We start from the raw sequence: 14,343 nt of genomic DNA on the forward strand, positions 1-14,343 counted from the left end.
GCCGGTCTCCTCCTGCGTCGGAGAGCGCCGCGGGGGGCGACGCCGCCCCAATGGCGTCCCAACCGGCACAAGCCGGGCCATTGCCGGCGGCACGAGCACTCGAAGCACTAGGGATGATGCGGCGGCGAGCCTAGCATCGGACCCGGCTCTGCATCAGGAGAGAAGAGAGAGAAGAAAGAGAGAGAGGAGGGAGGAGGGCTGACAAGTGGGTTCTACCGTCACGTGGATCCATGTCAGCGAAACCTCCCACAAAACCACCCGATGTTTTAAGAGTTGGGTGGCTAAATTTTTTTGATTTTGTGGTTGGTGGTCAAAATCAAGACGCTAGGTGGAATTCAGCCTAAAAAAAATGAAACTTCCCAGAGAGAAGAGATTAGCACCGTGGATTCCAACGATGCTTAGCACACGAACAGCTCGAATGAACGTGCACGTGTCGAGGTCTCGATGACAAGCGTATCCCATCCATCATCCGTCACTCAGATCACCCGCATCTTCCATGTCGCCGCTCGATTAGGCACACAGCTCCGTTTGAGCTTCGCAAATCACGCTGTAGCGTCTGATTTGGTCGACCAGTATCTTCCATGCCAGCCAAACGCCCAAACACACATTTGCTGACAATAATTAAACGATTATAAAAGACGTGGCTTGGTTAGGAGTTAGGGCGTCAGGCATACCAGGCCGGAATATGATACGGTCCCTCTGTCACTTGCCAGCATGCCATCGTGCCAAAAAGAAAAGAAGCAGCTCGTAGCTAGCTAGCCAATTAGCCATGGCCGACGGGCTGCTACATGACAGTTGACAGCTGCGAATAATTTCGGTCAAATTGCCTAACAATTTTTTGCTCCTAACAAAATTCATTTGGTTCTTTAGTCTAAGAATACGTGGACGTTAATTAGGAGAAATAAACATGAACTAATTATAAAACTAATTACATAGATAGAGGCTAATTCACAAGACGAATCTATTAAGTCTAATTAATTCATCACTAGCACATGTTTACTGTAGCACCGTATTGTCTATATTTACTGTAGCACCGTATTGTCAAATCATAGACTAATTAGGCTTAATAGATTCATCTCTGTACAATTAATTTTATAATTAATTTATATTTAATACTTCTAATTAATTTTTTTAGGAGGTCCTGAGCAACCAAACCCCCTGTTATTTGACCAGACGGAACTGCAGATACCTGCAGTGGGTTTCTGCCGTTAATTAAAATCGTTTGACCGCCACCTCACCTGCAACTGCAAGCTCAGCCAACGGCACGCTCCCCCAATTAAAATGTCGCCCGATTCTCCTCCTCCTCCTCGCCTTCATTCGCTCGCGGCATTCCTTCTTGCCGGAGCAGCGGAGCCTCGTCGCGGCAAGATCCGCGGCCGCTGCGGCGTCGGATCGCTTCGTTGCGGCGGCAAGCAATGAGGGAGCTGTCCTGCTTCGGCGACGGATCCGTCAGCGTCGCGGCGGCGGCCGCCTCCGTCTCGGGCCGCGGCGCGCTCGACCGGTCGCTGCAGGCGGCGACCACCAGCGTGTACAGGGCGGTTCTGTCCACGGGCAAGGAGATGCTCGTTCGGGTCACGTGGACGCGCAGCGCCGCGGGAGCGCCCGGCGTGGCCGTGGCCTTCGACGACGGCGGCGGCTCGGCGCCGGCGGCGAGGAGGAGCGGCCAGGTGCTGCTGCAGAAGAGGCGGGGGAGCCGGTCGCTGGTGACAGGCGCCGGCACGGCCGTCGGCGTGCACTGGGACATCGCGGAGGCCAAGTACGCCTCGGGCCCGTCCCCGGAGCCGGAGCGCGACTACGGCCTCGCCGTCGTGGCCGATGCCGAGCTCGCGCTCCTCCTCGGCGCGGGCGGCGCGGCGCGCGAGGTCGCCCGCCACCTCGGCGCCGCAGTCCCGCACGCGCACGGCGGCGCGGTCCTCGTCAGCCGGCGGGAGCAGCTGCGCGGCGCGGCGGCGGCGCACGTGACGCGGTGCAGGTTCCGGGAGGGCGGGGAGGAGCACGAGGTGGCCGTGCACGCCTGCAGGGGCGGCGACGGGGAGCTGCGGGTCAGCATCGACGGGGAGAAGGTGGCGGAGGTGCGGCGGGTGGGCTGGGGATTCCGGGGCAACCGCGCCGCCGTGCTGCCCGACGGGGAGGTCGTCGACGTCATGTGGGACGTGCACGACTGGTGGTTCGGCGGCCGGGGAGGCGGAGGCGCCGGCACGGGGGCGCAGTTCATGGTCAAGGCAAGGGCGGAGAAGGAGGGCAGGCTGTGGATGGCGGACGAGACGGTGGCGAGAGGCCAGTCGCCCGGTGGTTTCTTCTTGCACGTGCAGTGCTACCGCCGGTGACCGGCGCCCACTGTCAAACCTGTGTTGGGGGTGAATTGTTCTACTCCTTTTGATGAATTGGTGATCAAAAGATACAGTGCGACACTGGATGTACTGTACAGAAAGTCACTGCAAAAGTCAAACAAAGAAAAAAATGTTCTTACAGTTCTACGCAAAATTGGTATGTTTCAAATGGGCATAAGAATGTTGGCTCTTCAGATTGTTTCTGATTATCTGGGTGGAAAAACGAGTCATGATGAGTACGTTTTTGTATATCACAAGTCATATACAGGATTATGATCATCACAATGCTAACAGATCCAAGTCCCATCCAAAGACCTGGGTCCATGATCAATGTTCCATATTACTCCAGCAGTCCAGCAGCACATTGTGAACATCCAAGGTCATCCAGAAATGTTGGCATTGTCTGCCACGATGCTATCAAGCAGCGACTCGCATGCATCTTCCAATAAATCCAAGACCTGAAAGCATTGCCCCAGGATCACTTGTTAGAAAATGGAAACATATCAAACACAAATGTTATTTTCAAGTAGCTCTTGTGGAAGCACAGTCAGCTATTTTGAAGACATAATGCATGACTATAGCTAGGACAGTAAATTGGTTATCACATCCAACTATCCAGGGGGGCCTGAGTACGAGGATATATCAGACTATATGAATTGGTGCTTCAGCATCAGCTTGTCAGCAGGAACAAATCCTAGCTTTTTTATTTCCTGTGGTTAGTTAATGTAATATAGTTTATGACTGCATCATAGGCTGCTCAAGCTATGATGAGGCGGCAGCCATGCTGTGTACTTGCCTAGACATGCTTTTTTTTCCTCTTTGTATTAGAAGAAGATTACCCGCATAAGTTACTTTGCAGGTATGAACATATTCCAAAAGTGAAAGCTGACATGTAATAATTACTATAGAAAAGCCACCTAAAGTTCAGGAGATGTTTAAAGTTAACACTTGATGCACAGATATTGGCAGAGCTTATGCATATCTCTGTTCATCAATCAGTCACTAGGCAAGCTTGAAATCATAAATGGAAAGTATCAATCAAGGTATCCACTATCCAGTTTCATGCTAAGCTATTTTAGTAAGACAGCAACGAAAAGGAAGTGGTTATGCAGAGGGACCACAACATTCATACTCATTGTCCCCTGGGACAATCACAACTCATAAGGTCGAAAATATAGTTGCAAACATGCTACTGAGGAGCAAGCACTTCATGCTACTAACCTTTTCAAATCCCTGAGGGCCTCCATAATAAGGATCTGGGACTTCAGACTCAGTATGTCGTTTGCAATAGGAGCACATCAGCTTAACCTAATAAATATACAAGTAACAATTGCATAGATGTGAGCTTTCAAGAACGAATAAGCATTTAAAAAAATATTATGTCATTACATACCTTACGTAGATAACAGAAAATATTAAAAGTTGGATCAATAACTTCCCTACAGCTTTGTACAAAGACTAGCGGCAAGAACAAAAGAATAGGTATCAAGCAGAGATGGAAGGTGTGCTCTTTTACATAGTTAAGTAAATAAATGATAAACATATTCGCCCGTTGCACTTTGCAGACATTGTTAACAAGATAAGCCCCTAAAACAAAATAAAAATCACATCAAGCAATGTGATCTAGTGAGTGCCTATGCCGTAGAAAATTAAGCAAGTTTACCTTGCTAAAATGGCACAAGCTAAAGAAATTTCGGAAACATCAAGAGCCAATAGGGTAATTCGTAGGGACATAAATGAAACGTTGTATGGTCTTTCACCTATTGTAATGTTTAAATATATGAAAGATGCACCATACCAGTGTACAGAAAGTAAAATAGGTGCAGTTTAATAGTTCATGGTGATATTTGGCCACCCCCAATAGTTCTCATGGCTCACTTTTGTTTCTACTATAAAGGGAAGGGGTGAAAACTAAGCATATGGCTGAAACATTAGACCTGGCCTGTGAATGGTGTTCGTATGTGTGTTGTACACTTCAGTGGGACATATATAGAAATGCTAGAAGGGAAGAGAATGTGTCTTCAAAATTGAAATGTACACACAAATGTATTTAGAATGAATACTAGTTTGCGAAATTGAGAGATGTTGAGTTTAATATCTATGCACTAACCTTGTTGGGTGCACTGTCAGGGAGGGGCTCCTTGTGTCTCCATCTCTCAAATGAGTTCAATATATCTTCTGCATATTGTTTAAAAGAAATGCATCAAGAAGCACACATAAAAAAAATCCAGAGATACTGAAACACAAGTAACAGGGCCTGAGAGAGAACCATAGTTCTGCCTGTCCATTGCAAGGATAAGATCGAAGTCACGGAAATCTGAGGGTTTGATAGGTCTGGATATTGAGGTCACCTCAATCCCCCGCTTCTTTGAAGCAGATCTCATCCTCGAGTCTGCCTTGTTACCCTGAATTCACAGAATACCTCATCAGTGATGGCATTACCAAACTGAGTGATTGTATAATGAGTAAGGTAAATGCAGGGTATCACCTCATGATATCCAATGGTACCAGCAGAGTCTATGTGAAACTTGGAGTCAAGCCCACGCTTGCTTACGAGGTTCCGGAACACAGCCTCAGCTGCAGGACTCCGGCAAATGTTCCCTGTACACATAGTTTACATCAAGCTCTGAAGAGAGACAAATACATATGTATCAATATCTCAGGCACCTTCGCACTGTAACACACAGTCAGAGATAAGGCAGTGCGATGAGATTACCCGCTATTGAACAAACACCTAAGCATGTGCAAAAAGCGATGCATGATCATAGACATTGTGAAAAGCAGGCAATACATTGCAAGTGCATGGGAACAAGTACGGAGCACCTTAATTCATACAGTTCGTGCAGTGATACATACAGCGCTTACATAGTTGAACAATCACTACACACAAGTGCTAAGCATCACAATGCTCGAACCAAGTCATCTGAAATTTTCAAACATGTAGCAGGGAAATGAAACAAAGGTTTGTTAAATTGCATTTCCAACTAGCTAAAATTTCCTAATCATGCGGCAGATAAGTTATAAGTATTTCTAACTTGTACCTTCATTGGGATCTACGATGGTAAGACAAGCTGACAAGCGAGCATAGGTACAGAAACCAATACTACCCATAGGATGAGCATCCAGGAACGCAGCTAATAGACTACTCGAAACATCAACGGGTAAGTTCAATCCGCACGCACGCGGGGGCACTCGAGGATTGGCACTCGAATCGGTTCACGCGCACGCACGGGCACGGAGATGGGGGGTGCACAGAGACTACGGTTTCAGGGGACTGACCGAGGCACACGAAAAGGACGGCGAAGGGCTTCGCCTCAGCCGCCGACGCCGCGTCCGCCGTGCTCGCCTCCGCAGCCATCCCCTCCGCCGCCGTCGCCGCCGCTGCGAATCGGAGGCGAGGATTTCGCGCCTGGTGGGGACTGGCGACTAGCGGTGCGGCGCGGCAGCCGTGGCCGAGAAGACGACGGGTGGCTGCAAGTGGTGGGACAAGTGGAGAGGGAGCAGCAATGCGGCAACACCTGCTGCTTAACGGGTCTCCTCGCGTTGTCGGGTTCGGAGCCACTGAGGAGGCCGCAGCGGCGGAGGTGGTGGAGCTGCTCGCCGCCGCCGCCGCGAGTGTGGGCGCGACGGCTCCAGGCATTGCCGGCGGCGCCGTGGCGAGGCCTCGAGGGGCGGCTGCGAGGATGAGCAAGGATTCCTGAGGCCCGCGAGCGAGTGGCTCCCGCGGGCTCTAGCTGTCGGGCGGCACCGCAGCCGCAGAGACAAAGCGCCCGGACCCGGATCGGTTTCCCTTTTTTATTTTCTTTGCATTTTATTTTCCGGTTTAAATTCTTGTTTAAATTGAATCCTAAAAGTACTCCCTATTTTCAAATATATGATATTTAAAATAAGTTAATTAAAAATATTGTATATTTAAAACCAAAAGTATATAGCTAAGAGCATTTCATCATAATACTAATGATCATAATAATATTAATCATAGTGGTTTCCTTTTTTATTTCCTTTGCATTTTATTTCCCGGTTTAAATTCTTGTTTAAATTGAATCTAAAAGTACTCTCTATTTTCAAATATATGATATTTAAAAAAAGTTAATTAAAAATATTGTATATTTAAAACTGAAAGTATATAGCTAAGAGCATTTCATCATAATACTAATGATCATAATATTAATCATAGTGCAATTATTTGGTTTATATTTTGACACTTTAGTCCTAACCATGTAATCCAGTTACATAGGCTTATGATCGAACCTATATCAGATAAATGTGACATCATTTTAATAGGATTCATCAACAGTTATGTCTATATTTAATAAACCTTATAGATGTAAAATATTAAAATATAGATGTAAAGGCATCAGCATGTTAAGTAAGCAGTGTCAAACTATATAGACGTAAAGCGAGATGTTTAATAATCAAACTAAACTAGAAACAAAGATTCACAGTGTACCGTCTACATCCATTGCGCCAACTTCAGCATAATTGTATGACGATGCAAAATCTTTCTAACCAAAAAGAGAATCATCGGAAAACCAAGTGAGCATATGACCTTGGTTTTGGTCTGTAAATGAATTAAGTCATGGAAATCATTGGTGTTATCTCTAACTCTGGTAGGAATTATACTTAAAATATGCCTTCAAGTTTAAATTAATCACCACTTGAATTATGACGATGCACATTGCGTATAATCTGAAGAGCAAACGAATGCTAATGCATATTCGGTACAAATGTCACAAGCGAGAAGTTAACTAAAAAAACACGAGTAAGAGGTACGGGTGTATTTCGGGAAAAAACAATTGTAACATAAGTAAGAGATACATGCTTAATATATTTATTTAAGTATAAAATTGATAATAGAAATATTTTTATAATAAAAATATATTTATACAATAGTATTGGCAAAAAATAACAGCACATATAATTACATAAGACTTTGATCTCGTTTGACATTGAGGTGTGATCATTACACAAAGAAACTTCCTAGGGTAATACTGTGAGCATTTGACTGGTCCTCTGCTCATCCGGCTCCCCCCCGACGCGACGCACCCGCCATCCGGCGAACTACAGCGCGCCGGCGGGCGGCGGACGGGCGGGGGGCGCGCATCAGGAGCGCGTGTGGGGAGGGGCCAGCGTCGCTCCTCTAATCGATGCTGTCCACCCAGGACACAAGCCCCAAGGTACAGCGGCGATGACCGTTGAGCGATGCAGGATCTGGTGGCCGCGCCAGGAGCTGCGGCTCGAGCAGGGGCCCGGTTCGGCAAGGCTCGTCCTGTTCGGATGGTTATTCAGCAGCGCCGGCTCTCTCGACATCGTCGTCTCCGCGGCTGTCCCCCAGGATCAGATCCTGCGTTATTTTGCCACACCCGACGCCCTGCAGGTCAGTATCGATATCATTTCTGATTCAGAGTTGTGTGCAGATGATGTGTTGTCAGGTTAAACCTAGTTTAACATAGTTACTTGATCTACTGGGTAATTTTTGGTTGAGGCATGAACTCGTATTTAGTAATCTATGTGCCAAATGCGGTGTTGTGAGGTTCCATTGTAAGATATTAGTGGAAGACTGGAAGGTGAGGCAGTTTTTATTGGAATCTCTAGGAAGATTTTAGTAATACTGATTTTATCCAATCTAAAGTATTAAATGTAATGTAATTGAAGAAGTTACAAAGCGCGGTTAAAAGATTAGGTTTACAGAGGAAATTATTGACTGGCCGTCGCGTCATTGAGATGTCCAGTTCAGTTTACTTAGGTTCTTGAATGATTTACTCGTTTTTCTCTCTCTCCAATATAGAAGTGGACCTATTGTAAATATAAGGGGCAAAATCTGACATCTATATGTAAATGTGCACCCTAGAGGAGTTTTCTTGCACTTTCTAAAAGGCACCCACCTTCTTTAAAGGAACAAAGTGGGATGGCGTTTTCTGTCCATGTTTTCTCCAATCTCCATTTTAGCTTGTTCGCGTTCAGCCAACTCCAAAAGCCAGAGGGAAATGATCACACTCATGTTAATTTAATGGAATTGATTTGTTTGCATAATTCCATTATTTTAGTGCACTTATGTTCGGAAAGGCTTTACACCCTTTGCTTTTGTCATTTTAGTTCTCCAAGGTTGGAGTTGGAAACATTTAAAACTTTAAGATGGCCTTTTAAACACCTCACTGTGCAGAAGAGAAGATAGCTGTTCTTTAAGCAAGTAGCAATAAACTGCTTTTGCTGGAACACAGTTTGTAATCCTCGAATTTTCTTTCTACTTTCGCGTCGTCCCACCCTTTTTTTTTTAATTTTCCCACTCAGTTGCATAGGCTAGATGCCATTTGGCTGCTCTTAGTTTCCAATATAGGTGGGGTAGTTGGGCCAGGCGACTGGCTGCACGATTCAGTGGTCAATTGTGTGTCTTGGACTCTTGATGACTGACCGAGCAAGATCAATTCGTCAATATCACCTCTACTGGTGACATTAGAGGCATGGGAAGAGAGAGAGAGGGAAGGTGGAATGATGTTGGTGACGGAAGCTGGAAGAGAGTAGTTGTGCTGGTGAATGGTAGTTTACTTTGGCAGTGTTGGATGGGAGCAGGCAAGGTGTTTCTAGGCTTGGTGTTTGCATGCTTAAGTTGCTCCCGGAGCCAAGTGGGCCTGCCTACTTGTTGCGTCCTAGTCATGTTCTTTCCCTTTCCTTCTACATCGCCTCCTTCAGTCTTCTTCTGATCTGTTCTCACTTTCCTTCTTCCCCTCCTCTGGTCCTCGATCTCCTTTGATCCTCCTCCATGAACTCCGGTGGGGTGATGCCTAGGTGGTGCTTAGCGCATTTTTTTAATAGACCTACCTTTTCCCTGCATTCTAACTGTATTACTTTGTGTTGAGTTGTCTAAGATTTTGTTTTAAGGCCCATCTTATCAACTGCAGAGGTTGCTTTGCTATGCAGAAAGATCTGCCTTGTAGGTTGTTTAAGTCAGGATGTCCTTTTCCCTTCTTAGGGAACTCAAATAATCTACTGACAAAATTATGTGATCTTTATCTGTTTACCACTTTAATTTCACAACTTGAATGTTTTATTCATTTATTTATTTCGCTTATGTACTGATGTAGCTGCTAAAAAATTCTCCAAAAAAGTGAAGTGCATGTTTATCTTAGTTGGTTATATTGTTCATAACCTCTTTTCTCAATGTTGTTTCTCATGTTAGACCATCGTTCTTTCCTCAAATAAAAAGATGCCAGTGAGCCTGCAAGAATCGGCTACATTTACCATTCTTGGGGATTGTGGTCGACATCTCCCTGGAGAGTTAGAAGAATACTGCTGTACTGAACAACTGCCCTTGGACACCCAATTTGTTCAGAGACAACATTTTGGCACAAGCAGAAACAATGTTACGATTGGATCAGTTGGGAATGGGGATCAGCATCCAAGTTACGATCATAGAAGATGGGGATGTGATTGTTGTGTGTTAGATGGTTTTCTGGATGCTTTCAGAAAGTCTGCAGTCAAAGAGGGTAGCTGGGTGCACTTCTTTTGCAAGTCTGGAAAGAGCTTTAAGAGCAACCTAAATCAAGTTCCAGTTTTTTGCCATTTGTATTCTGATGGCCAACAGGTTGACATCAATCATTGCCACGTATGTAAGTCAAGGCTATGTTTATGATATCCTTATATTAACTATTTTTTAAACCCTCTTGTACTTAACCCTCTTCAGTTATTGTCCCATTTATTCTAAAAAACTAATGAGATATTTTATTCAATTTATTTTTAGGTCATATTATATGAGGTTCCAACCTTTGGCAGAAACCATTTTTCACTGGGAGTGGATGCACCTCGTAAGTTAAAGGCTTCTTTCAAAAAGCCAAATTGGATAAATGATCTCCAAAAGCAACCATCATTTCTTGATTTGGTATGTGCATGGGTGAACTTGCATGATATTACTTTCTTCATTAATAAGTCTGCTAAGTCGCTTCACATTTGTTTGAAGGATTCAATTATTTTGGCGCTCAATTGTTCAAATGCAGCTAGACTGCCAGTTACTCAGGAATGCTCAACCAGCAGCTCTGGGGCTTATTTCGCCTTTGCATCTGTGTAAGCATTTGTTTGCCTTCTACGTTCTGCTACTTTCGCCTGCTCTTATCTTGCTACTTGCTTTTTCAGATATGATGTCTTAGTTCAAGTGACATGGCACTGCATGGGAATATTTTTGGCTTCAGCATCAACTATCCTCTACATTATGATTCTAATGTTCCGAAAATGTTTAAGCCATATGTTCCAGTACTTGATGTTACACAAGGTTTTCAAACATTCGTGGAATAACATTCATCTTCGCAGTTGTCAAATTCTTCACTGGCCAATTGTCCTCCGGGATACTCCCTAAGGTAAACTTATAATGGCTATGTAGCTTCTTAATCTGCACAGTAACTTAGTCGCTGTTTTAATTTGTTTTGTCATATTGGCAATTTGGCATATTAATTGGAGCTATCCTTCTGAGTTAACTGTACCAGGGAGATGACATAGTCCTTGCATGTTTTTTTAATGCTAAGGGAACTGCTGCACTTCCATTTTGTTGATCCATGTAACCTTTATACCAAGAATCTTTGTAGTTTGTTAATATTCAAGTGCAGATTTCACTCACTACCTACTAGTTAACATATGCTTAAGTGCAGATTATCAAAAATACTAAGCTTCACTCTCGTTATCCTTGGTTCAGCTCCACTGTGAACGTTGAATATGCACACAAAGCTGCAATTCGGAAGCATGCTTTGTGGTCAAGTATCGCTGTGGATCTCCTGATGGGTTTTGTCCTTGGAGCAGCATTTTTATTACATACAGAGACTATTTGTAGTTGTACTATTGATCTTGTTCACCACATGACAGACGCAATCTTGCGATCTGGTTGTGTGTGGCTGATGGGTGTTCCAGCTGGCTTTAAGCTGAATACAGAGTTAGCAGAGCTTTTAGGCATGATTTCTCTGAATGCAGTTCAAATTTACTCTACCCTTTGGTTCTTCGTGGGAGGCTACCTGAGGCATATAATTCGAGGCATTGCACTTTCTGGAATTATTTTAGGTCTGACAGCTCCAGTTTCATTCTTTATTGACATTATCCAGCTTGCTACGTTGCATGTTACCATGCTTCACTGGTTAATATCATCAATATATTCAAGACAGATTCAGACGGTTGCATCCTTGTGGCGTCTTTTCAGGTAAGTGGTTACTAAACTGCAACCTATTTTTAAATCTGAATGAGTGATACATGTTGATTACGTGCTAAATATTAGCCTTAATAAAGTATTCTATCTAGTTTTGCTTTGAGAAAAATATCTTTTTGTTGACTTGTACAAATAGGTCATATCAGCTGGATCTTTGTCTATTTGAATTTTGGAGGCTGTCTGATTGTATTATTTTATTGATTACTGAAACATATGCTATTTTTAGGGGTTAGAATACACTGAATTTTTTCGCTTGAACCCTTAACATGACACAAAGCTGGACTAGTTTGGGCAACAAAAAAGTTCAGAGTAAGGGAGCTGCCAAGTTATTGTGTGCATGGAAGAGTGAAGGTAGAGTTGCACAGCCTTGAACAAAATCCTATTCATCCAATGTAAAAGGAAAGAAACCCTAGCTAAATCACTTTCCTAACCTATGAGACAGTTTCTACAAAACTAGGAACTGACCTACCTAAGTTGGTGGGAGGTCTGGTACACACCCCTACGACCCTGTTTAAGTCCTGTCCAACTCGAATTTGGGTCCGATGTCTTCTTATTTGCATCGTATAGTTTCTCCTAGGTTGGCCGAGCTTTCTTTAGTTTATACAAAGCTGTTCTTTAATAAAAGCTATTCAAGTTCTTTAGTTTTCACAAACTATTTCAGATAGTGCAAACACATGCTGATACAAAAAAAAATGCAAGACCTTTTATGTGAATTGTAGTTGTAGGTTCTTGTAGCCATTGCTACTTTTACAGCAACAGTTTTGTTTCTGTTAACTGTATTAAAGTATTGTCACTGGATATTAGAAATAAAACATTCTCACTGTAAATTACAAATTCTTCGTCAGAGTTATGTCAGAAATTACATGTTTGATTATGATTAGTTTTTACTTTTCTCTACCTCTTAATGAGTGTAAAAGCATACCATAAAACATCAACTAAAAGATTTGGAATATTATTTCTTTCTCATCATTTGGTTACTTGTTATTATTCAATGGCACTTCATTTAATATGATAAATATTGTTACAATAGCAACTTAGATACTGAAATACTTGTTTCTCCATCAGATTTTTTCATACTTATCTCGTAAGTTTGCTAATCATTTGCTTATGCCATAACAGAGGGCGCAAATGGAATCCTCTTAGGCAGAGGTTAGATAGCTATGACTACACAGTTGAACAGCATGTGGTTGGTTCCTTGCTATTTACACCAGTCCTACTTCTTATACCTACAACTTCTGTATTCTATGTATTCTTCTCTATCTTGACAACAACGGTTATCTGGGTGTGCGTGATGCTGGAAATTGTAATCGCTGTAATCCAGTCTACTCCATATGCTGAGTTAACTCTATGGGTGACAAGGAGGCAAAGATTTCCTGCTGGAGTATTTTTCCTTCATGTGCCATCATCAAGCGGACGTACTTTTGAAGATGATGACCTATCAGCCCATCCAGTCAGAGGTTTCAATGAAAGGAAAACAAAGGATACTGTTGATGAACAATCCGAATCATTAGTTTCAGAACTTGATTGCAACTATGCCACTCTTGGTAAACTGTTTCTCTTGACTTTTGCTTAGACCTTTCTTAGTTGAACTGTTGGTGCATTATTACTTTTTTAGATATCGAATTTTACGATAACATCAGGAGCAACATGTCTGTAGCATTCTACATGGCAAGTTTCCATTATGGAATCATATATATTAAGAGAGGTAGTTAACAACAAAGTGAAGTCCAAATTTAAATAGCTTCCCCCACTTTTGAATGCATTATATTTTTGCAGACAAGCTCCATGTTCTTATCACAAAAATGTGCTTGCTGTTGTCAATATAATGTCTCTGTGCATCTGTTTGAAGAACTAGACTGCAGTTGCTTCTGTGTAGACTGCAGCTGCTTCTGTGTTGTTTCACTTGGTCTAACATAAAGGATGCTACGTGCAGTTCAAGTAATCGGATCAAATTATGAGAGGGTTTTCAACAGGACTGGTTTCTCCTTCTGCAAACAATTGGCATATGGGATCCTTAGTGGTGAAAGGTAGCAAAATCTGTCAGTTTGATTCCCCCCCCCCCCCCCCCCCACACACACACACATTTGATGGCATTCATTGTAAATTCCTATGTTTCTTTGTTCAGGGTGCCTTCATCACTGCATCTGCAGCCGTCTCCTTCATTTCCTTGGATGAACATTGGTATTACAGAATACTGGATGCATTGCCGTGATTCTGTCCTTTCTTGTGCACCTAAGAGGTGATGGAATGAAGAGTTTTGCACTAATTGCCTGACCCAGTGACAGATTCCCGTTTTTATTGCCTAACTCAGCAGCATGATTTAGATCCTGTACCTAGATCTGTAGAAATACATGGCCAAGTTTTGGTGTCCCATCTTTTATGCAACACTTGCATAGCAAAAATGTATAACGTTTTACAGCAAGGCACTGATTTTTTATCTTTATATGAAGCTTAGGTTGTCATTTTCTACAATGATGTCTCACTCTGGGTTATGTCTTGCATAGTTGCATATTACTCAGCTTCCACTGGAACTTTGATGCATGCATCAGCTTCTATACGACCATAGCTGGCACATTTGAGCTGATCCATGTTTTCATACGATTCAGTGATATGTTCATCTTTTTGTCATAATTTTTTATTTGCAATTTGGATTTGCATACAGATTCCACCAGTGGATGATATATTCACACAAAAAAGATCTTGATGAATGCATATGAACGAACCTAAGATTCTTCTCTGCTTTCATGGTTTCAATAGTTGTTTTGTAGTCGCAGTTGATTGTTTTTGAGGCGGGGCTGTTTCTACAGTTTTGGCATAAATCATGGTGTTGGT

General features: G+C 43.3%; 3 protein-coding genes across 3 annotated transcripts; 2 read left to right on the forward strand and 1 right to left on the reverse strand.

Moving 5' to 3' along the window:
* The first annotated feature begins 1,415 nt into the window (after positions 1-1,415).
* LOC101772750 lies at positions 1,416-2,327 on the forward strand. The gene has a single exon (XM_004974132.4). It carries the CDS (start codon positions 1,416-1,418, stop codon positions 2,325-2,327), a length of 912 nt encoding a protein of 303 aa, XP_004974189.1.
* A 163-nt stretch (positions 2,328-2,490) lies between these two features.
* LOC101772345 (putative low molecular weight protein-tyrosine-phosphatase slr0328) lies at positions 2,491-6,067 on the reverse strand. Its single transcript, XM_004974131.3, has 6 exons — positions 5,610-6,067; positions 4,819-4,931; positions 4,600-4,735; positions 4,441-4,508; positions 3,552-3,638; positions 2,491-2,788 (listed from the first exon to the last, which is right to left on the reverse strand). The coding sequence occupies exons 1-6, from the start codon at positions 5,968-5,970 to the stop codon at positions 2,711-2,713; spliced, it is 843 nt and encodes a 280-aa protein (XP_004974188.1). The 5' UTR covers positions 5,971-6,067; the 3' UTR covers positions 2,491-2,710.
* A 1,241-nt stretch (positions 6,068-7,308) lies between these two features.
* Positions 7,309-13,983, forward strand: LOC101771939. The gene is made up of 9 exons (XM_004974130.4): positions 7,309-7,707; positions 9,508-9,933; positions 10,069-10,206; positions 10,285-10,388; positions 10,458-10,656; positions 10,967-11,505; positions 12,631-13,055; positions 13,445-13,538; positions 13,637-13,983. The coding sequence occupies exons 1-9, from the start codon at positions 7,519-7,521 to the stop codon at positions 13,752-13,754; spliced, it is 2,232 nt and encodes a 743-aa protein (XP_004974187.1). The 5' UTR covers positions 7,309-7,518; the 3' UTR covers positions 13,755-13,983.
* Positions 13,984-14,343: the final 360 nt, after the last annotated feature.

Source organism: Setaria italica, chromosome VI (genome assembly GCF_000263155.2).
Source record: "Setaria italica strain Yugu1 chromosome VI, Setaria_italica_v2.0, whole genome shotgun sequence".
Taxonomy (NCBI): Eukaryota; Viridiplantae; Streptophyta; class Magnoliopsida; order Poales; family Poaceae; genus Setaria; species Setaria italica.